The sequence below is a fragment of the Nomascus leucogenys genome, chromosome 13 (genome assembly GCF_006542625.1).
Source record: "Nomascus leucogenys isolate Asia chromosome 13, Asia_NLE_v1, whole genome shotgun sequence".
In the NCBI taxonomy this organism is placed as follows: Eukaryota; Metazoa; Chordata; class Mammalia; order Primates; family Hylobatidae; genus Nomascus; species Nomascus leucogenys.
In genome coordinates this window covers 91,988,350-92,011,979 of record NC_044393.1, presented here as the reverse complement: position 1 = coordinate 92,011,979, position 23,630 = coordinate 91,988,350, and the positions used below count along the sequence as shown (strand labels likewise).

Genomic DNA, 23,630 nt, shown 5'->3' with positions numbered 1-23,630 from the left:
GACACGGGACTGAGCATGGCCAGAGGCTGAGCACAGAAGCCAGTCTAAAGCACCTCTGTGAGGCTTTCTGGATGCCCCTCTGCTGAGAACTCTAACTCAGCCACATATTTCCAGCTTTCAGCAGCAGCAGCAAAGCCATTCAATTCAGGAAGCAAGGGGAGCCAGAACAGAGAGACAATAAGATCCCTTTGGGGTGACCATCTGCTACATGTTTACAGTGGCTGAAGGCAGAAAGGGAATCAAGATATTTAGATTCAAGCTCTGGAATCCAGGGAAGACCCATTGGATGCTGCTGCTCTGACAGTCCCTGAAAGATGTGTGGTATGTGGATTGCACTGGACTTCTAGCTCTGCTTCTTAAAGTGCTGTGACTATCCTAGTGGACCACCCTTCTCTGACACGACTCACTCTTGTATGGGGGCTGACAGCACGGACCTTGGACCATCTAGGTTTATATCCTGGCCCTGTGAATTGCCAGTTGTATGACCTTGGGCTGATACTGATCCTCTTGGAGTGGAATTTTTCCCAGATGTAAGATAAAAAATAGTAGAGCTAGCGTGAGCATCAAATTGGATTATGGCTGCCACATAGGAAGAGTTCAATAACAGCAGTTTCTGCTGTTGTCATTGGCATGGAAACTTCATTCTCATCATCTCTCCTTCTAACCCAACCGCCAACCGCCAACCACACTTCTTTAACATGAAGGTGATGGGTTTGTGTGTGTGTGTGCCTGTGTGTGTGTGTGTGTGTGTGTTGATGCATCTATATATGGGTCCAGCAGTGTGCTGGCTGCACACTTTAATTAGAGTTAACTGAGTGAATACCTTTAGAGATCCATAAGTAGTAAATAAAATCAGAAATAAGAGTACACAAATGAAGCCCTGAGAAGACACACGTTAGCTTTCTCTCTGGAACCACAGACATTTCCTAGAACTGTATCCTGGCCACCAGCAATGATATCTAATCACAGAAGTGGATCTATCTCCCTAAGCAGTGAGCATGCAACCCTCTCGCTAATCTTAATGCCAAGTCTAAACTCATCTTGACTAATCGAAACCTAATCCTTATAACTCATTAATTCTCCAGACCCAGCCAATGCATCTTATTTCGTAAGTCCAGCATGGGGAGCTTTTCTTATTAGGTCATTCACTTCGGTGGCCTCCTGACTGTGGTACCCAGATTTTGACACGGAGACATAAGCCCCTTGGGAATGGGGCAAGCAACCCTGGCCCTGCTTTGCAAGTGACTCCACAAGTTAGAATCTGTCAGCAACTTTCACTGAGTCTGTGAGGAAGAGACTTACTGTTTCTCCCTATACAGCCCAGGGCAGCAGTATCCATGACTGATGTCAGTCTGGAGATAGCATGGAGGTGGCAGGGAAATCCAGTGAGAATGATTGTCTTGCTGTTCTTTGCTCCCAAGGATGATGGTGCTGTTCACCCACCGTGTTTTGAAACCTTTGGGGTCTTGCTGATTTTTAGAAATGAGCTGGACCGAATGGGAAACTTTAGACTCCAGCAGGGTGCTCCTTGTGGGAACAAGGGAAAGCCAGGAGTCCTTTGGGTTGTACAATGCTGATGCTTAAACTAACAATGGGTACACTTAGGCGACGGCAACAAGAGGCAGATGAGAACTGGATCCAGCACCTCAGTTGTGTGTGTGTGGTGGGGGGCTTTGGAGTTCGACCTGGGTTTGAAATGTAACATTTACATAGTTGTTGATGAAGCATTTATTAAGTAAATGTAACACAGATAAAAATCTGGAATTTTATTCAATAAAAATATCCCCAATATTATGGGGATAGTAATGTCTCCCTCATAAGGCTAATTTCAGAATTAAATAAAACATTTTATGTAACACACTAGTACAGGTCTTCCTGGGGTATAGAAGAGCATGGTAGATGTTAGTAAGCTGACAAGAGCAAGCTAAGGTTTGTTTAGCAATGCTCTTCTCCAGCCCTTTCCTGCTGTCTGGCCTCACTATCCCAGTGTTACAGGACGGAGGAGAGTCTGGAGCTTCGGGATCCCCAGCTGTGAGATCCCCTTCCCCCTTTCTCCACTGCTCAGTCCCAAGGGGCTGTGTCTCCCTGGCACTCCAGCAACCATCCCAGACACTGACATTGTCATAAACTTCACACTTACGCTCGTGGATCCTGTTCATCATGTCCAGAGGCACATTTACTTATCATTATTGATAAGGACATGCCACACTCATTGCTGAGGTATTTATTGAGCATTTACTGTATTCCAGTATGTAACTTATTCAACTTAAAGCATCTGTCTTTGATTATAAGACCGTTGATCTTCAAAAGTACATTTGTGAGTCTCAGAATCGCAGGGTTGCCAGGATTCTTGAAGGTCACGCCAGTCAACCTACCTGGTGCTTCATTCCCTGCTGACAACAGCTGCCTGCCTCCTGTAGAAGGGTGGTCTAGGAGTTCTTGGTCACTCATTTCAACTCAGCTAGTAAACTGCAGCATGACCTTAACAAGTCACTCGATTTCTGAGTTTCAGGCTTACAATATGTAAAACGAAGTGTTGGAAAACATTATCTTTCCATTGCTGATATTCTTTGGCCCTTATTAATATCAGTCATTCTGATCTCTTGTTTCTCCACATCCAAATATGGACACACTCTGTGCCCCAACCCAGATAGAGAAGGAGGTAATTTTTTTTGCCATGGCAGGCCTCTAAGTTTGTTTTTGGGGGCTCTCTCTCTCTCTCCTCCTTTCTTCGTCCCCATCTTCCCTTTATCCTAGAAATATGTATTACATTCACAGAATATCTGGAAAAACCAAAACCCTGGATCTATACCTTATGCTTCCGAAAAATAATAAATTCCAGATGGCTCAAACAGACTTATATGTAAAAAGTAAAAAATGGGATTTATTTTCCATTTTTAATTTCCTTGGAGTATGAACATAGGCTTTCCTAAGGAAAATATGGATCCTGGGAGTCTAAAAGACTTAAGTGTAACTGCCTAAGGATGAAATATTTACGCAAGATAGAAACAAAACATAAAAACAAAAACATGAAATAAAGATTTGTTTGATTTATGCAAAATGTTCTCTTACAAACCTGTACATTCATTAAAGAAAACTACAAATGATTTTTTAAACATGAAAAGAGCTCAACCTCACTCTACATTAAAAAAAAAACTTTAATAAGAATTGTTTCTGAACACCTGTTATTTTTTAGACAATGTACTGAAGATATAGCAGTGAACAGAGTGGACATGGTCTCCCCACTGTGGAGCATATTTGATGAAGACCGATGTTACCATATGCTATAAAACCGGGTAAACACACACACACACACACACACACACTTACAAAATAGTGAATTGTTTTGAGCAAGAAACTACATGGTTGTCTTAGATTTGGGAGTGATGAGGGAGAAGATGTTTGGACAGATCTGTGATGAGGTCACAACAGAGGCTTAAATCCCACGGGGAGCTCTGAGCTAGGACGGCTTTCCAGAGTTGTCCTGAATTGTGTCCAGAGTTGTCCTGAATAGAAACTTGGGGCCTGGGCAGTTATGCTTCTGCATCCATAGGCCACTGGATGCAGGCTACCTTAGAGGAAGGTCTATAATCTTGGGGAAGGTGTTTCTCTTTGACTGGGGGCAATTTCAGGGTAATTAGCATCTTGGTTCTGAATGGGAGTCCGGGCAACGCACTGCAGCATTTACTGTAGTATCTGGAAAGCCCCTGGCAGGGAACCTGAACATGGATATGTCTGTGAGGTTAGGGGAAGCATCTATAGGAGTAGTCATTAACAGGTATCTGGTGCTAACTAGGCACAGTATGGTGGGAATCACAATGAGCACTCTGAGAGATGGTGCAGCGTGCCTTTACAGGAGCACAAAGGGATGTCAGTGTCTCTGAGCAGAGGAGTGACACAAGATGACATTAGAGAAAGGTATTTCTAGAAATCATGCAGAGCCTCACAGGTCTCAGGACTTTAACCAAACGGCAGAGAGAAAGGTTCCATTCAGGGGAGAGACCTGATCTGGTCTGTGTTTTAAAGGATCACGCAGGCTGCTATGGGGAGAACAGAGTAGACAGAGGGAAGTGAGGGTAGATGTGAAGGTCAGTTAGGAAGTTTTGTGGCAGGTAAGTAAGATTTGTTCCTTCTCATTTCCTCTTTTGTGGGTAAGGTCTCTGCCACTGGGGTAATAATCCTATCTATAATAACATACATTATTAATGCAACCATATATAGTAGATAGGTAATAACCCTATCTGTTCTACTAGTTTGCCAAAATGTCCTTTTCTTTCCCTGGGCCATGATGACTTCTCATACCTGTGTCCAAGTATGCTTATGTGGAAAAGTCAAACATAGACATGAAATGGCCTTGGGCTTAAAGGATATTCAGCAAACACTTCTACTCACTTGTAAAATCATTAATCTAGGATAAGTTTATGTACTAGATCTGGTGTGGACTATAATGGCCCATGATGTTATCTAGAGAGAACTGATTCAGACAAAAATGTTAGCTTTGCGGATGGGTTCCATCCAAAGAGTCATGAGTGGAGAGTCCTCATGTTGGACTGAGAGGCTCAGGTCACCATTAAGAAGAAGGCTTGAAAACTAGATCCATTTCTGCCCCTTGACTTTCACAAGGTAAAAGTGGAAGAAAAATTACACATCACGCCCATCAATGCCCTGGCATTTCAGATGAGGGGGTCTGATATTTCAAACCTAGAAGGCTGAAAATTCACACCAAGTATCACACAGCTAATAAGTATGAGAAGGAATTAGCACTCAGGTTTCTTGATTCCAATTTCAATGTTTTATTCATGATCTTACGCTATTTTGAACTTTTTCCACTTTCACCAAAGATGTACACTTTTAAATTGTGCTCTCAATGTTATGGGCTCTACTGACAGAAAATATCTGTCTTCATTTTTACAAAGAAAATGTTCTATTCCCTTAAGAGGTGTTTGCAGAACGTTGCTTAAAAATGTTTTGATAGAACTTAGCCAAAGAGACATCTGTTTGGGGAAGGGTCTGAAAGCTCCTTGCTGCACTCAGACATCCATTAGGGCTAGATAAGCCATTTTCTCTTCATGGTTCCTCATTTGCTCTCCCATCCTCATCTCTGCCCCCACCCAAAAGCCAGAATCTATTTAACTCACTTTGCCTACTTATTCTAATTGCTTTCTGACTCACTCCAATGCTATCTTTATCCTTCACCTGCCTTTACCTCATTTGTGTCCTCATCAGGCCCCCAATAACAAGCTCCATCCTCTGCTATGTATTTTAGATTTATTTTTATTTTATTATATTTTTAAATTTTACTTTAAGTTCTGGGATACATGTGCAGAACGTGCAGGTTTGTTACATGGGTATACACGTGCCACGGTGGTTTGCTGCACCTATCAACCTATCATCTAGGTTTTAGGTCCCACATGCATTAGGTATTTGTCCTAATGCTTTCCCTCCCCTTGCCCCCCAACCCCCAACAGGCCCCCGTGTGTGATGTTCCCCTCCCTGTGTCCATGTATTCTCATTGTTCAACTCCCACTTATGAGTGAGAACATGCAGTGTTTGGTTTTCTGTTCCTCTGTTAGTTTGCTGAGAATGAGAGTTTCCAGCTTCATCCATGTCCCTGCAAATGACATGGACTCCTTCTTTTTTATGGCTGCATAGCATTCCATGGTATATATATGCCACATTTTCTTTATCCAGTCTATCATTGATGGGCATTTGGGCTGGTTCCAAGTCTTTGTTATTGTAAATAGTGCTGCAATAAGCATACAAGTGCATGTGTCTTTATAGTAGAATGATTTATAATCCTTTGGGTATATACCCAGTAATGGGATTGCTGGGTCAAATTGTAATTCTGGTTCTAGATCCTTGAGGAATCACCACACTGTCTTCCACAATAGTTGAACTAATTTACATTCCTATCAACAGTGTAAAAGCGTTCCTATTTCTCCACATCCTCTCCAGCATCTGTTGTTTCCTGACTTTTTAATAATTGCCATCCTAACTGGTGTGAGATGGTATCTCATTGTGGTTTTGATTTGCATTTCTCTAATGACCAGTGATGATGAGCTTTTTTCCACGTTTGTTGGCCACATAAATGTCTCCTTTTGAGAAGTGTCTGTTCATATCCTTTGCCCACTTTTTGATGTGGTTGTTTTTTTCTTGTAAATTTGTTTAAGCTCCTAGTAGATTCTGGATATTAGACCTTTGACAGATGGATAGATTGCAAAAATTTTCTCCCATTCTGTAGGTTGTCTGTTCACTCTGATGATAGTTTCTTTTGCTATGCAGAAGCTGTTTAGTTTGATTAGATCCCATTCATCAATTTTGGCTTTTGTTGTCATTGCTTTTGGTATTTTAGTCATAAAGGCTTTGCCCATGCCTATGTCCTGAATGGTATTGCCTTGGTTTTCCTCTAGGGTTTTTATGGCTTGGGGTTTTACATATAAGTGTTTAATCCATCTTGAGTTAATTTTTGTATACGGTGTAAGGAGGGGGTCCAGTTTCTGTTTTCTGCATATGGCTAGCCAGTTTTCCCAAAACTGTTTATTAAATAGGGAATCCTTTCCCCATTGCTTGTTTTTGTCAAGTTTGTCAAAGATCAGATAGCTACAGATGCATGGTGTTATTTCTGAGGTCTCTGTTCTCTTCCATTGGTCTATAAATATGTTTTGATATCAGTACCGTGCTGTTTTGGTTACTGTAGACTTGTGGTATAATTTGAAGTAAGGTAGCGTGATGCCTCCAGCTTTGTTCTTTTTGCTTAAGACTATCTTGGCTATATGGGCTCTTTTTTGTTTCCATATGAAATTTAAAGTAGCTTTTTCAAATTCTGCAAAAAAGTCAGTGGTAGCTTGATGGGAATAGCATTGAATCTATAAATTACTTTGGGCAGTATGGCCATTTTCACAATACTGATTCTTCCTATCCATGAGCATGGAATTTTTTTCCATTTGTTTGTGTCCTCTCTTACTTCCTTAAGCAGTGGTTTGTAGTTCTACTTGAAGAGGTCCTTCACATCCCTTGTAAGTTGTATTCCTAGGTATTTATTCTCTTTGTAGCAATTGTGAATGGGAGTTCGCTCATGATTTGGCCCTCTGCTTGACTATTGGTGGTGTATAGGAATTCTTGTGATTTTTGCATGGTGATTTTGTATCCTGAGACTTTGCTGAAGTTGCTTATCAGCTTAAGGAGTTTTTGGGCTGCGACAGTGGGGTTTTCCAAATATACAATCATCTTATCTGCAAACAGAGACAATTTTACTTCCTCTCTTCCTATTTGAATGAATGCCCTCTATTTCATTCTCTTGCCTGATTGCCCTAGCCAGAACATCCAATAGGAGTGATGAGAGAGGGCACTTAGTGCTATGAATTTCCCTCTTAACACTGCTTTGTCTGTGTCCCAGAGATTCTAGTATGTTGTGTCTTTGCTCTCACTGGTTTCAAATAACTTCTTTATTTCTGCCTTAATTTCGTTATTTACCCAGTAGTCATTCAGGAGCAGGTTGTTCAGTTTTCATGTAGTTGTGCGGTTTTGAGTGAGATTCTTAATCCTGACTTATAATTTGATTGCACTGTGGTTTGAGAGACAGTTTGTTATGATTTCCATTCTTTTGCATTTGCTGAAGAGTGTTTTACTTCCAATTATGTGGTTGATTTTAGAATAAGTGCTATGTGGCACTGAGAAGAATGTATATTCTGTTGATTTGGGGTGGAGAGTTCTGTAGATGTCTATTAAGTCCACTTGGTCCAGAGCTGAGTTTAATTCTTGAATATCCTTGAGGTTAATTTTCTGTCTCATTGATCTGTCTAATATTGACAGTGGGCTGTTAAAGTCTCCCACTGTCATTGTGTGGGAGTCTAAGTCTCTTTGTAGGTCTCTTAAGAACTTTCTTTATGAATCTGGGTGCTCCTGTATTGGGTGCATATACATTTAGGATAGTTAGCTCTTCTTGTTGCATTGATCCCTTTACCCTTATGCAATGCCCTTCTTTGTCTTTCTTGATCTTTGTTGGTTTAAAGTCTTTACCAGAGACTAAGATTGCAACCCCTGCTTTTTTTGCTTTCCATTTGTTTGGTAAATATTCCTCCATCCCTTTATTTTGAGCCCATGTGTGTCTTTGCACGTGAGATGGATCTCCTTAATACAGCACACCAATGGGCCTCGACTCTTTATCCAGTTTGCCAGTCTGTGTCTTTAACTGGGGCATTTAGCCAATTTACATTTAAGGTTAATATTGTTATGTGTGAATTTGATCCTGTTATCATGATGCTAGCTGGTTATTTTGCAGATTAGTTGATGCAGTTTCTTCATAGTGTCATTGGTCTTTATATTTTGGTGTGTTTTTGCAGTGGCTGTTACTGGTTTTGCCTTTCCATATTTAGTGCTTCCTTCAAGGGCTCTTGTAAGGCAGGCCTGGTAGTGACAAAATCCCTGAGAATTTGATTGTCTGTAAAGGATTTTATTTCTCCTTCACTTATGAAGCTTAGTTTGGCTGGATATAAAATTCTGGGTTGAAATTTTGTTTCTTTAAGACTATTGAATATTGGCCTCCTACTCTCTTCTGGCTTGTAGGGTTTCTGCAGAGAGATCTGCTGTTAGTCTGATGGGCTTTCTTTTGTAGGTAACCTGACCTTTCTCTTTGGCTGCCCTTAACACTTTTTCCTACATTTCAACCTTGGAGAATTTGACAATTATGTGTCTTAGGGTTGCTCTTCTTGAGGAGTATCTTAGTGGTATTCTCTGTATTTCCTGAATTTGAATGTTGGCCTGTCTTACTAGGTTGGGGAAGTTCTCCTGGATAATATCCTGAAGTGTGTTTTCCAGCTTGGTTCCATTCTCCATGTCACTTTCAGGTATACCAATCAATCATAGGTTTGGTTTTTTCATATAATACCATATTTCTTGGAGGCTTTGCTCATTCATTTTCATTTTTTTCTGTAATCTTGTCATCACACCTTATTTCAGTAAGTTGATCTTCAATCTCTGATGTACTTTCTTCTGCTTGACAAATTTGGCTATTGATACTTGTGTATGCTTCAAGAAGTTCTCATGCTGTGTTTCTCAGCTCCATCAGGTTATTTATGTTCTCTAAATTTGTTATTCTAGTTAGCAGTTCCTGTAACCTTTTATGAAGGTTCTTAGCTTCCTTGCATTGGATTAGGACATGCTCCTTTTGCTCACAGGAGTTTGTTATTGCCCACCTTCTGCAGTCTATTTCTGTCAATTCATCCATCTCATTCTCTGTCCAGTTTTGTGCCCTTGCTGGAGAGGAGTTGCAGTCATTTGGAGGAGAAGAGGCATTCTGGTTTTTAGAATTTTTGGCATTTTTGTGCTGGTTTTTCCTCATCTTTGTGGATTTATCTGCCTTTCATCTTTGAGGTTGATGACCTTTGCATGGGGTTTCTGTGTGGGGGTCCTTTATGTTGATGTTGGTGTTGTTGCTGTTTGTTAGTTTTTCTTCTAATAAGCCTCTCTTCTGCAGGTCTGCTGCAGTTTGCTGGAGGTACACTCCAGACCCTGTTCACCTGGGTATCACTAGTGGAGGCTGCAGAACAGCAAAGATTGCTACCTGCTCCTTCCTCTGGAAGCTTCATCCCAGAGGGGCACCGGCCTGATGCCAGCCAGAGCTATCCTGTATGAGGTGTCTGTCGACCCCTGTTGGGAGGTCTCTCCCAGTCAGGAGGCACGGGGTCAGGGAGTCACTTGAGGAGGTGGTCTGTCCCTTAGCAGAACTGGTGTGCTGTGCTGGGAGAATTCCTCTTGTTAGGATCAGCTGCTCTCTTCAGAGCCAGCTGGCAGGAAAGGTTAATTCTGCTGAAGCTGTGCCCACAGCCGCCCCTTCCCCCAGGTGCTCTGTCCCAGGGAGATGGGAGTTTTGTCTGCAAGCCCCTGACTGGGGCTGTTACCTTTCTTTCAGAGATGCCCTGCCCAGTGAGGAGGAATCTAGAGAAGCAGTCTGGCCACAGCCACTTTTCCACACTGTGGTGAGTTCCATCTAGTCCAGACCTCCCTGCTGCCTTAGCACTGTCAGGGGAAAACTGCCTAGTAAAGCCTCAGTAATGGTGGACGCCCTACCCCAACCAAGCTGGATCATCCCAGGTCAACTTCAGTCTGCTGTGCTGGCAGTGAGAATTTCAAGCCAGTGGTTCTTAGCTTGCTGGGCTCTGTGAGAGTGGGACACACTGAGTGAGACCACTTGGCTCCCTGGCTTCAGCCCCCTTTCCGGGAGAGTAAACGGTTCTGTCTTGCTGGGGTTCCAGGCACCACTGGGATATGAAAAAGACTCCTGCAGCTAGCTCGGTGTCTGCCCAAACAGCCACCCAGTTTTGTGCTTGAAACCCAGGGCCCTGGTGGTATAGGCACCTGATCTGCAGATTGTAAAAACTGTGGGGAAAGTGTAGTAATCCAGCTGGGTAGCACAGTCCCTCATGGCTTCCCTTGGCTGCAGGAAGGGAAGTCCCCTGGCACCTTGCACTTCCCAGGTGAGGCAACGCCCCACCCTGCTTCTGCTCACCTTCCATGGACTGCACCCACTGCCTAACCAGTCCCAATGAGATGAACTGGGTTCCTCAGTTGGAAATGCAGAAATCACCTGCCTTCTGTGTTGGTCTCACTGGGAGCTGCAGACCAGAGCTTTTCTTATTCAGCCATCTTGGCCCCTTCTTTGGATTTATTTTTTACAGAATATATTCAACTGTATTAAGATTAAATTTTGCACAACATCTATGGCCATTTATTTTATTTTAAAAGTTTTAATGGTACGTAATAATTGTACACATGTTGGGGGTACATGTAATATTTTGATAACCAGGGTAAGTGGGATATCTATCACCTCATTCATCATTTCTTTGTATTGGGGACATTCAAATGCCTCTCTTCTAGCTATTTTGAAATACACAATAGATAGTCATTAAACGTGCCACCCTACTATGCCATAGAACACTTATTTCTTCTATTTAACTGGAATTTTGTAACCACTAACCAAACTCTGCCTGTCTTCCCCTCCCCTATACCCTTCCCAGGTTCTGTTAACCATTATTCTATTCTGTACTTCCATGAGATCAGCTATTTTAGTTTCCACATATGAGTGAGAACATGTGATATTTGTCTTTATGTGCCTGGCTTATTTCACTTAATGTAATGTCCTCCAGTTTTATCCATTTTGCCACAAATGACAATATTTCGTTCCTTTTAATGGCTGAATTCTATTCCATTGTGTATATGTATACACCACATTTTCTGTGTTCATTCATCCATTGATGGATACTTAAGTTGATTCTATATCCATATTTATTTTTGAGTCGGTTTTGGTCATTTTTATCTTTCAAAAATTTTCCATTTCATCAGGCTTGTTAATTGATTTCCCTTTTAAGGTGTCTTGCTTTTATTCTCTTCAACTTAAAATTAAAATTTTAATTATGCCTTTGGCTTATAACAAGTCAAGAAAACAAGACCCCTTCTATTACACAGTCTTAGTAATTGTGTGAATCAATACAAAATGTTTGGAGTGTAATTTGGTGCCAATAAAAAGTAATAGCTTCAATACATCTGCATTTGACCCAGACATTCCAACTCCAGGGAATCTTTTTTTTTTTTCAGAAATATAATTGTTTATGTACTTACATGTATACTTACTTGCTTTACTTACAAGTACATGTTTATGTACTTACAAATATCTAAGAATATAGCATCATTTTTTCATAATTAAAAATGGAAACGACAATGAAAATTAATTAATAAAGGGCTATCTAATAAGGAATAGGACATCCACATAATGGAATCCTATGTAAAAAAAAAAAAAGAGGTAGAGTAATATGTGCTGACATGGAAAGATATATTTTATATGTTGTTAAATGAGAAAGAAAAGGTTGCAAACAGATTTTCACAGCCTTTATAAAAAAGAATATGGAGATACATGCTTGGAAAATTTCTCTAAAATTATATGGCAAGTAGTTGGGCTTGGGCAATTTAAGGAATTGGAAGAAAGATTAATCCCAATTTATACCCTTAGGCACCAGTTGAAATTCTCAGATTTAATAGGTGTACTTAAAATACTTAAAACAAAAATGCAGACAAATGTTTTGTAATTCCTACTTTTTCTATCTTACTCCAACATTAGACAGATTTCCAACTTACATTTTGTCAGTTCCTGCAGGTTGCAAACAGAACTGTGTACATAGGCTGCCCTTATGTACACAGTACAAAGTAGAGGCTCTCTCTACTTTGCAGTTGTCCAGCTGGTAATCAGGGACATGCCATGGAAAAAAAAACAGTCTGGAAGAATCTTGCTGGAACGCATACAGATGCACATATATCAAGAAGAGTGAAAATCTGAGACAATAGACCAAAATAGAATTCGATTTAGGGGAGGGACCTCTTAGAGTATTCTGTAGGGTCCAAGGACTAGACGCAGGAACCTTTTTAAAATGAATGAAGGAGTCATCAGGCTTTTTAGAAGATTTTTGGTGAAGTTAAGGTTTTGACCAAGACCAATATGCAGACTTTTCTGGGATATTGGTGCATGTTTTAGAGGCCAATTGTGGTGTCTCCTACTGGGGGAAGAGCGTTGATTTAGGCTCCGAATAACTAGAGAAACTTGAGAAAAGCCTAAGATAAAGGGCAGAGGGAGTTGACTGATTAGAATCTGAGACATCTGGAAATCTAGACCTGAGGCTTTTCAGAAAGGCAGCCCCAGTATTGAGAAGTCCCTGATTGGTACAAAAACTTTGTCCCTGTCAAACAAAAACTTTCAAAAGTTCTAAAACTTAATTGGTAAAAATAAAATAAAATAAAATAAATGGGAATAACTTAAAGTTTGTTCTGCTCCCACTAGACTGCCTGGGGACTCCCTGAACGTGGGCTAATTAAGAAGCAGTAACTCGGTGATTAAGTACCCTTGGGAAGAAGGGAAGCGGGAGGAGGGGGGGAGAGAGAGGACTCTCGACTTTGCACAACACTCATTTCTGGGCTTTTTCCTAAGCTCCTCTGAGAGGACATTTCCCTTCTTTGCCATGAGAGGGGATTGCAGCAACTTGTTCTGGCCCCTGTGCATGGCTCAGCACTAGCAGGACAGGAGGTAGCCTCAGCAGAGCCCTAGAGAACATCAGAAGAGGTGGCGAAGCCCCTCTGTAGAGGTGAGTGTCTTTCCAAGGGGTCTCCTCTATGAAGGAGAGGGTAAAAGCATTTTAGGATGGGACATTCTGGGCCTACCTATCTTCTAGAACAAAGTCACCCAGATATTGAAGTGTGGGCTAGGGGAGCAGTAGAGGGTATAGGCTCATCTGCAGATCCTTCCTGCATAGCAGAGAGCACTTCCAGCTCCTCTCGGACCCAATGCTAGACACAGTCACAGCTCCCTGACAGTCGGTGTCCTTCTCACTCACGTTTCTTCATCTCGTGCTGGTTATGCAGAGGTTGTGGAAAACCAGAACACTGAGCTTTCCCATCACTTCTGTCCCTGAAGCTTTTTAAACCATTAGTAAAACAGTGACATAGACAGGAAGGGGGTTACCTAAGCAAGGGAAGGGCAGGAGGGAAACTGGTAATGTGAGGCAGGAAGGAAAACCAACCAGAGTAGGATTGAGGGAATGTGGCCCAACCTATCCTGGCCAAAACAAGTATTATTTAATCATATATTATCCATCCATCCATCCATACCTCATCTAGCAAAATTTGTCAGCACTACTTATTTTATATGTATGATATATATCTTATATATTTAAATATCTTATAAATAAAATATATATGATATGTATATTTTATATAAGATATATTTCATATATCTTATATAAATAAGATAAATAATATAAGATAGTAAATAATATAAGGTGTGGTAGTTAGCTGTGTGAGTGATGAAATCTGACAGACCTAGGTTCAAATCTTGACTCACACAGCTATTAGTTGGTTTACCTTGTGATAAATTAATACATAACTTAATATATAAGATATATCTATGATATATTCATTTCACATAATATATCTGTCTATATCTATATAAAAGATATATAAGATATATATATAAAATATATAACTACTTAATTTATGCATGTAAATTTTATGTGCCAGCCTCAGAATACAACAGTGAAGATATGTCCTAGACCTCATGGAGTTTATATTCTAATGTCGTAGATAAATAATAAATAAACTAAAATTTCCTCTCCTTCTTTCTTGCTTATTTTTTCCCTGTGACATGATAAACAAACTAAACTATTACATATTTTACGTAGGTGTCTTGTGTGTGGTCTAACCCCCACCTCTTCCTTGAATATAAGCTCCACAGAGCATGGAATTTTCTTTGTTCTGTTCATGACTACGTTTGTTTATTGTTAAATGAAGGAATGAAATAAATAATTAGACATAATACAAGGTAATAGCAACTGTTATAAAAAAACGGAAGTCCAATAATGAATGTGTCTTTTCTGTTTTGGGTAGAGTGATTGGAAAGAGTCTTTGGAAAGGGTGACATTTGAATAATGGGATGAAGTGACAGGCAGAGAGCCAGGCATCCTTAACAGCTGGCGGTCCCAGATCTATTCCTTATCTGTGCCAGGTGCCATCTTTCCTTCCTCCCACAACTTTGGAAGGAAAATGGAATTAGAGAAGAATGGGTCTGTTCTGGGAAATTATCCCAAGCTCTAGAGTTCTCACTTAGAGATCTTGCTGTTCTGTAAAATGGAAATTTTAAAATCTGGAACAGCAGAGATGTTAGTCTTACATCCTCTGCCTCCTTTCTGCTGGCCCCAAAGGTGGGTCTATGCATTACCATTACAGATGAGAGCTGGGGTTTAAAGTTCTATCCTTTGAACATCATGTAAAATGCCTTTATGTCATCTTGCACAGTTAACCTAAGAGAAAGCAGGACAACTCCAGGATCGGAAGGACCTGATTGACTCACCTTTAAAACTGGCCTATTTAAAAGGTCTTAGCCTCTGCCCCCGAGAGAAGGTACATTTAGTGGGGAAAAAGGCAAGGAAGGTATTTCACCACCAGTAGAAGAAGATGTCTTCACCCATTCTAGGGGGCTGGTTACACAGGGAAGTGAGAGCCTCACTTGTAGAACTGGGAAGACAACATGTACCTCAAGCTATGTATGTGCCGACCACAGTAGCAGGGACATGTCACCTGATTCTCAGGTTGGAAATAGTTTCTTAACCTAATCTTTCTTCCTTCTGTCTTGAGAGCAGGACCATATGGAGCAATGCCACCTCTCTTTTAATCTCTGGGCTTCAAAAGAAGCAGAGTCAAGGACTAAATGATGGACAACCACTCTAGTGCCACTGAATTCCACCTTCTAGGCTTCCCTGGGTCCCAAGGACTACACCACATTCTTTTTGCTATATTCTTTTTCTTCTATTTAGTGACATTAATGGGAAACACAGTCATCATTGTGATTGTCTGAGTGGATAAACATCTGCAGTCCCCCATGTATTTCTTCCTCAGCCACCTCTCTGCCCTGGAAATCCTGGTCACAACCATAATTGTCCCCATGATGCTTTGGGGATTGCTGCTTCCTGGGATGCAGACAGTATCTTTCTCTACATGTATTGCTCAACTTTTCCTGTGGGAACCACAGAGTTTGTATTACTTGGAGTGATGTCTGTGGACCCTTATGTGGCTGTGTGTAACCGTTTGAGGTACAACATCATTATGAACAGCAGTACCTGTATTTGGGTGGTAATAGTGTCATGGGTGTTTGGATTTCTTTCTGAAATCTGGCCGGTCTATGCCACATTTCAGTTTACCTTCCACAAATCAAATTCGTTAGACCATTTTTACTGTGACCGAGGGCAATTGCTCAAACTGTCCTGTGATAACACTCTTTTCACAGAGTTTATCCTTTTCTTAATGGCTGTTTTTATTCTCATTGGTTCTTTGATCCCTACGATTGTCTCCTACACCTACATTATCTCCACCATCCTCAAGATCCCGTTAGCCTCTGGCCGGAGGAAAGCCTTCTCCACTTGTGCCTCCCACTTCACCTGTGTTGTGGTCGGCTATGGCAGCTGCTTGTTTCTCTACGTGAAACCCAAGCAAACACAGGGAGTCTAGTACAATAAGATAGTTTCCCTGTTGGTTTCTGTGTTAACCCCCTTCTTGAATCCTTTCATCTTTACTCTCCGGAATGACAAAGTCAAAGAGGCCCTCCGAGATGGGATGAAACACTGCTGTCAACTCCTCAAAGACTAGCTGTTCTGTAAGTCAGTTTTAGGTGGTACAAGCCTCACGGTTAATTATTAAGTCACCTAGAAAATTCTAACTCCTCTTTTCTCTTATCATCATTACAAAAGTCAAAGAGTGTGTACAATTCGCTGTCACACCATGGAAGTAGATTAGGCTGGTAATAATGAAATCCATTGTCTGCCCAGGAGAATCTCATAGCCTTAGTTCCTGCCTGTTTCCACTGTTGAACATATTCTTGTGATTGGGAGGGACTAGAGAAAGGAAATGCAGACATTTTTGTAAGAGTTCTATTAGCCCAATTCATTTCCTTATAGTCCATCTGTGAAAATGTATTTTCTGGGGAAGGGAGGAAGTGTGGAGGGAGGTGGACTGAGAGAGGTGTCCTAATCAGAGTAGAAAGGTAGAGATGCTCACTTTGGTCCTTCATCACCTGTTGCTAAGTTCTTCCCTATATTTTTGTGCAATTTTTTGAGAAGATGGCCATATGCATTTTAGATATCCTAAGGCTCTTTCTCTCTGCCCCATTGATACTGGAAAGGAAGTGTAACACTGTTTACGTTTTGTCACAGAACCAGTCTAGAGTGGCGACGTGAGGATTGGAATGCTTCTCATTCAGCAGATATTTGTGGTGTAAAGAAGATAAAAATATTTGAGGATAAAAATAGAGGAAAATTTATTTTTGTTAAGCTTCAGCATATTCCTTTCACTGCCCTTCTTTGTGGTGAGTATAGGGACAGGGGCAAATAAGAACTAAATAACTAATTCTAGAGAGCGTCCTGTATTTTATGGCTGTTAAAAACAACAATGTCTGTTCAGACTGTATCCAGATCTAGACTTCAAACTTCATAATGTCTTTTGATTCTCCATCTCTCAAATCCAACAGTCTCAGTACCATCATGCATATCTTCTCTGTGGGCAGAATTTTTTAAAAATAAGAGGCCACTATTTTGACTCCCGGCTTTCTAGCAATTATAGGGATTGGCTGTTTGGTAGTATAACTGTTGGAATTTCACATAATATTGGAAGAAGTCCTTATAAGGAAGAAGTTTACCTAAACAACAACAATCAGCAGATTCTACCAGCCGTAAAGTAAGTGAGAAAATTGAGCTGTTCAGCAGTGGGATGATGAGGCTACTGAGAATTTTAAAGAGTACTATGTGAGGATGCCATGTTGTCTTGTCCTGTGAGGAGTGACAATCATCATGTATGTTTGGGTAGTTTGCATTGCATTAAAGTACCAGACAAGGTGGGGAATGAGCTTTAAATTCAGCCAGCCCATGCTCTGCAAGCCAACCAATGGACTCTGGTGGGACTGCATTGGCTGGAGAAAGGGGAGACTTTTGCTTAAACAAAGGTGCCCATGGTTTCCAAGCCCAGTAAGTGAGGATCTGTTCTGACCAGAAAGAATACCTTTTTTCTAATTCATTAATCCAGAGAAGTATCCTTTAAGAGATGAGGCAATAGAAACTCAGAGAATTGAAATAACTTGCTAAAGTTTACTTAGCCATCCACCATATCACATCCATCAGATTGGAAAAACATAAAACTCTGAGAATACTAAGTATTGATATGAATGCTGGCAAATAGGCTTTTAAAAAATCAACTTCTGGTAGAAATCTAAGATATAAGATCCAAATAATTAGCTAGTAGATGTCTATAATTAGGTTCTAGTACAGTCATAATTAGATAGTGGTAGTCCATTTTGCATTGCTATAACAGAATATAAATAATACCAGCCTGGATTATTTGTAAAGACAATAAACGTACTTGGCTTATGATTCTGGACACTGAAAATTTATTTGGCTTATGATTCAAGAGCATAACACCGGCAACCACCAGGGCCTTCGTGCTGTGTCATCCTATGGCAGAAGGTGGAAGGGCAAGAGAGGGCCAGAGTGAGAGAGCAAGAGAGGGCCAAACTCATTTTCATAGCAAATCCACTCTCAGAATAACAAACTCACTCCTGTGAAAACAGCACTAATTCATTCATGAGGAGATATCCCTCATGACTTAATCACCTCTTAAAGGTCTTACCTCTCAACAATGTCACAATGGTAATTAAATTTCAACATGAGTTTTGGAGGGGACATTCATGTCATAGCACTTCACCCCTCGTTCTCCAAAAGTAGCATCCTTCTCACATACAAAATACATTCATCCCTTCCCCATAGCTGCTAAATGTCTTAACTGATTCCAGCATCAACTCAAAAGTCCAAAGTCAAGTGTCTCATCTAAGTCAGATATGGGCGAGACTCAAGGCATGATTTACCCCAAGGAAAATTTCTCTTCGTCTGTGAGCTTGTGAATTAATGTTACATCTTTCCAAAATATTATGTAAGACAGGCATAGAATAGACAGTTCTGTTCCAAAAGAAAGAAATAGGCAAGAAAAAAGAGATGACTGGTCCCAAGTAAGTCTAAAACCCAATAGGGAAAACAACATTAAGTCTTTAAGCTGGAAAATAATCTCCCTTGACTCCATGTCCCACATGCTAGGCATGCTGGGGTTGGGGTTGAGCCCTCAAGCCTTAGCTGTGGTCAGTCCTCTCAGCAGCTCTCACAGGTTAGAGTCTAGTGCCTGCAGTTCTCCCAGGCTGGCATTGCACACTAGTAGCTCTGCAGTTCTTGAGTGTCAGGGGCATTTCTGCCCCCACGGCTTCACTAGGCATCCCCTGGTGAAGACTTTCTGTGGTGATTCTCCTCCTGCAGCAAGTTTCTGCCTGAGCCCACAGGCTTCGCGTGGCATCCTTTGAAATCTAGGTGGAGGAAGTCATGCCTCCATAGCTCTTGCACTGTGCATGACTGTAGAATTAACACCAAATGGATGCCACCAAAGTCTACCATTTGTACCTTCCTTCCAGAGTGGTAGGTCAAGCCACACCTGGGGTTACTTGAACCACACCAGGAGCAGCCAAAGAACACTGTCCAGGAATGCAGGGGGCAGCAACTCCAGGTGGCCTGTGAAGCGTACCCTGTACCCATTCCCCAAAGCCATTCTGCCCTCCTAGATCTCTAGGCCTGTAGTGGGATGAGCAGCCTCAAAGATCTCTGAAATGCCCATTGTCTTGATGAGCCCTTCTATTTATACTAGTCTCATTAGCAAATGGTCACTTGGTCACACCCTTGGTCTGTTCTCTTAAACACACATTTTCATTCTTTATGTGGGCAGGCTGAAAATTTTCAAAATCTTTTCATTCTGCTTTTTTTTGGTTATAGATTTCATCTTTATTTCTTTTCTCTTACATTTTACTGTATATGGTTAAAAGTAGCCATGCAGATCCTTCAATATTTTGCTTAGAAATTTCTTCCACCAGATAGTCTAATTCATCACTCTTATATTCTACCTTCCATAAAACCCATGGGCATGGACACAGATATAATTTTAATCTGTGTCCCTGCCCAAACCTTATGTCGAATTGTAATCCCCAATGTTGGAGGTGGGGCCTGGTGGGAAGTGATTGAACTATGGGTGCAAATTTCTCATGAATGGTTTAGAACCATTCCCCTTGGCACTGTCCTTGTGATAGATCGTGAGTTCTCATGAGACCTGGCCATTTAAAAATTGTGTAGCACCTCCCTTCTCTCTCTTGCTCCTGCCCCCGCCATGTAAGATGCCTGCTTCTCCTTTGCCTTCAGCCATGATTAGAAGCTTCTAGAGGCCTCCTGAAAAGCAGAAGCCACTATGCTTCTTGTACAGCCTATAGAATCATGAGCCAATTAAACCTCTTTTTTTTTGATAAATGTCCCAGTCTCAGGTATTTCTGTTAGTGCGAACAGACTAACACAGGCACAATTCAGTTAAGTTCCTTGCCACCTCATAAAAAGAATGGCCTTTACTTTAAAAAAAGGATGGACATTCCTCTTTTCTGACTCAGCTTTCATCAAAATGGCCATTACTTTTCATATTTCTACCAATATTCTGATCACGACTGTGTAAGTAATCTTTTAAAAGTTTCAGATTTTTCTACATTTCTTCTTTTCTTCTGAGTTCTTACCAGAATTTCCCTTAGTGTTCAATTTATGGTAGTCTAGGATTTTTCTAGCCTGCTGTTCCAAATTCTTCCAACCTCTGCTCATTACCCAGCTAAAAGCCACTTCCACATGTTCAGGTATTTGTTATAGCAAAAGCCCCACTCTTGGTGCACATTTTCTATCTTAATCTGTTTTTTGTTGTTAGAATAGCACAGGCTAAGTAATTTATAAAGAAAAGAAGTTTATTTGGCTCATGATTTTGGAGGCTGAGAAGTTCAAATGCATGGTGCTGGCATTGCCAAGGGCCTGCATGCTCTGTCATTCCATGGTGGAAGGCAGAAATGCAAGAGGGAGAGAGAGCAAGAGAGGCTGAACTCTCTTGCCCTCTCATGAATTTATTCATGCTCATGAAAATGAATCCACTCCCCCAATAATGACATTAATTTATCCCTGAGAGCATAACCCTCATAACCTAATTACCTCTTAAAAGTTCCACCTCTCAACACTATTACAATGGCAATCAAAGTTCAACATGAGTTTTGAAAGGGACATTCAAACCATCGCAGTAGGAAACCTAGGAAACTTGTACTATGCATACGCTATGGCCTATTTTTAAGTTTGTTAATTCTTTCTTCAGCTATGTTGAATCTACCAATGAACCTATGAAAATAATTCCTCATCTCCCATATCGTGGTTTTATTTATAACATTTCCATTATATTCTTTCTTATAGTTTTAAGCTGCCTATCAGAAACCCTTTCTTGTTTATGCATGTTGTCCACCTTTTCAACAAGATCATTTAACGTTTTCATTACATATATTATGTTTGCATTAAGTGAATATTTTTTCTATGACAGTCAACCCTTCATATCCATTGATTCTTCATCTTGGATTCAACCAACTGCAGATAAAAAATATTTGGGAAAAAAAGGTTGGTTGCGTATGTACTGAACATGTACATGCTTTTTAAAAATCATGATTTCCTAAACAATATAGAATAACAACTATTTACCTTGTATTAGGTATTATAAGTAATCTAAAATGATTTAATGTATACAGGATGGTGTATGTAGGTTATATGCAAATAGTATACAATTTTATATAAAGAACTTGAGCATCTGTGAATTTTTGTATCTGTGGGGTTCCTCTTTTGGAACCTTGGTTTGAAACCAAGCCCCCACAGATAGTGAGGGATCACTGTATGACATTTTAAATCCTTTGTTGATTTTTAAATTATATTTTAAATGAATGCTCTAGAGCTTAACATATATATCTTATCAGATTGGCTTCAGATTTATACTAACAATGCCAGTGAGATATAGGAGCATTACTCCTGTATAGCTCTATTCTCTTTTTCCTCCTTTTGTTCTGTTATTGTTGTAATACATAGTTCACCTACTTACAAACATAACAATATATTGTTATAATTATTACTTATAATTTTAAAGGAGATGGGAGAAGAAAGGAGAACGTTTGCATATTTCTAGCATTTGTAATGTTAACCTTATTTATTTTTTCTGGTTATCTTCATTTGTTTCTCAGATTCAAATTTACATTTGATATCATTTCATTACTCCAAAACTGTTCTGCTCCTAGCTAACTCTTTTGTGCTATTTTTGGTAAATATATTACATTTCTTTATGTTTTGCATTCACAAATAAGGTATATACTTATTGTCTTATATAACTGTTTTTTTAAACTAGTTAAAAGAAGAAGAGAATAAACATGCATTTATGCTTTCTTTTATAATTACTTACTACATATTCTTTACGATTATTTACCATAAAAACTTACTTTTATCAATGCTTTTCATTTTATTTATATGGATTATAAACACTGTCTGATGTCACTTGCTTTTAGTCTGCAGAACTTCCTTTAGTATTTCTTGTAAGTTTGGTCTGCTAGCAACAAATTCTCTCATTTAGTTTATCTCAGAATTTCTTTCTTCTGCCTTAATTTTTGAAAGATAATTTTGCCAGCTATAGGATTTGTGGTTGACCTTGTTTTTTCTTTCGCCACTTGGAATATATCATCCTGTTCCCTTCTGGTCTCAGCTGTTTCTGATGAGAATTCAGCTGTTAATCTTATTGATTCCATTAGATGTGAGATGTTCCATTAGATGTGAGAAGACACTTTTCTCTTGTTGCTTTGAAGATTTTTTTCCTTGTTTCTCAGCGAGTTTACTATTATGTGTCTACTGTAGATCTCTTTGTGTTTATTCTACTAGAAGTTTATTGACCTTTGTGGGTGAGTAGATTAATATTTTTCATCGAATTTGAGAAGTTTTCAACCATGATTTCTTCAAATATTTTTTACGTTCTTCGGTATCTCTCCTATCCTTCTGGTACTTCCATTACATGTATATTGGTACACTTAGTGGTATCCTATATTTCTCTCACGCTTTTTCATTTTTCTGTATTTCTTTTTTGTCTCTGATCTTTGGATTGCGTAATTTCTATTGACCTATCTTGAAGTTTAATCATTATTTCTTCCATCAGTTACAAAATACAGTTGTGCTCCTCTGGTTAATTTTTCACTTTACTTATTGTACTTTTAGACTCTAGAATTTCCATGTGGCCATTTTTATCATTTTGATATTTTTGTTGATATTCTCTACTCAGAGAAACATTGTCATCATACTTTTCTTTACTTTTTAAATAAAATCATTTCCTTTAATTCTCTGAACATATTTATAATGTCTACTTTGAATTTAAATGTTAAATATGCCATCTGGTCCCTCTCACATACAGTTTCTATTGTTGGCTTTTCCTCCTGTGTATGAGTCACACTTTCCTGTTTCTTTGCATATCTCGTAATTTTTTGTTGAAAACTACACATTTTAGATATTATATTGTATCACTATAGATACTGTTATCTCACTTCCAGGGGATTATTATTGTAATTTGGTTATCAATTTGTTTATAGTTATGCACTACATAACAATACATCAGTCAATGATGGACTGCATATAAGAAGGTGGTTCTATAAGATTGTAATGGAGCTGAACAACTTCTATCACCTAATGACATTGTAGCTGTTGTAACATCATAGCACGTCACATTTCTCATGTGTTTGTGGTGATGTTGGTATAAACAAACAAGCATACCATGCTGTGGTTGTATAAAAGTATAGCACATAGAGTTAGAAGTATAGCACAGTACATAATACTTGGCAATAATAATAATTTTACTAATTTATGTATTTACTATACTATGCTTTTTATCATTATTTTAGAGTATACTCATTCTACTTATGAAAAAGGTGTTAACTGTAAAATGGTCCCAGACAGATCCTTCAAGAGGTTATGCCAGAAGAAGGCATTGTTATCGTAGGAAATGACAGCTCTATGCTTTTTATTGCCACTGCATACTTTCCAGTGGGACAAGATGTGGAGGTAGAAGACAGTGACACTGATGATCTTGACCATTTGTAGGCCTAGGCTAATGTGTGTGTTTGTGTCTTCATTTTTCGTTAAGTTTAAAAAGTA

The 23,630-nt window shown here is 39.7% G+C and overlaps 1 protein-coding gene across 1 annotated transcript; it reads left to right on the top strand.

The window, feature by feature from the left end:
- The first annotated feature begins 15,244 nt into the window (after positions 1 to 15,244).
- LOC100597563 (olfactory receptor 9A2) lies at positions 15,245 to 16,179 on the top strand. Its single transcript, XM_012512174.1, is given in 2 exon segments — positions 15,245 to 15,548; positions 15,551 to 16,179. Coding segments are annotated over 2 exon segments (933 nt in total).
- Positions 16,180 to 23,630: the final 7,451 nt, after the last annotated feature.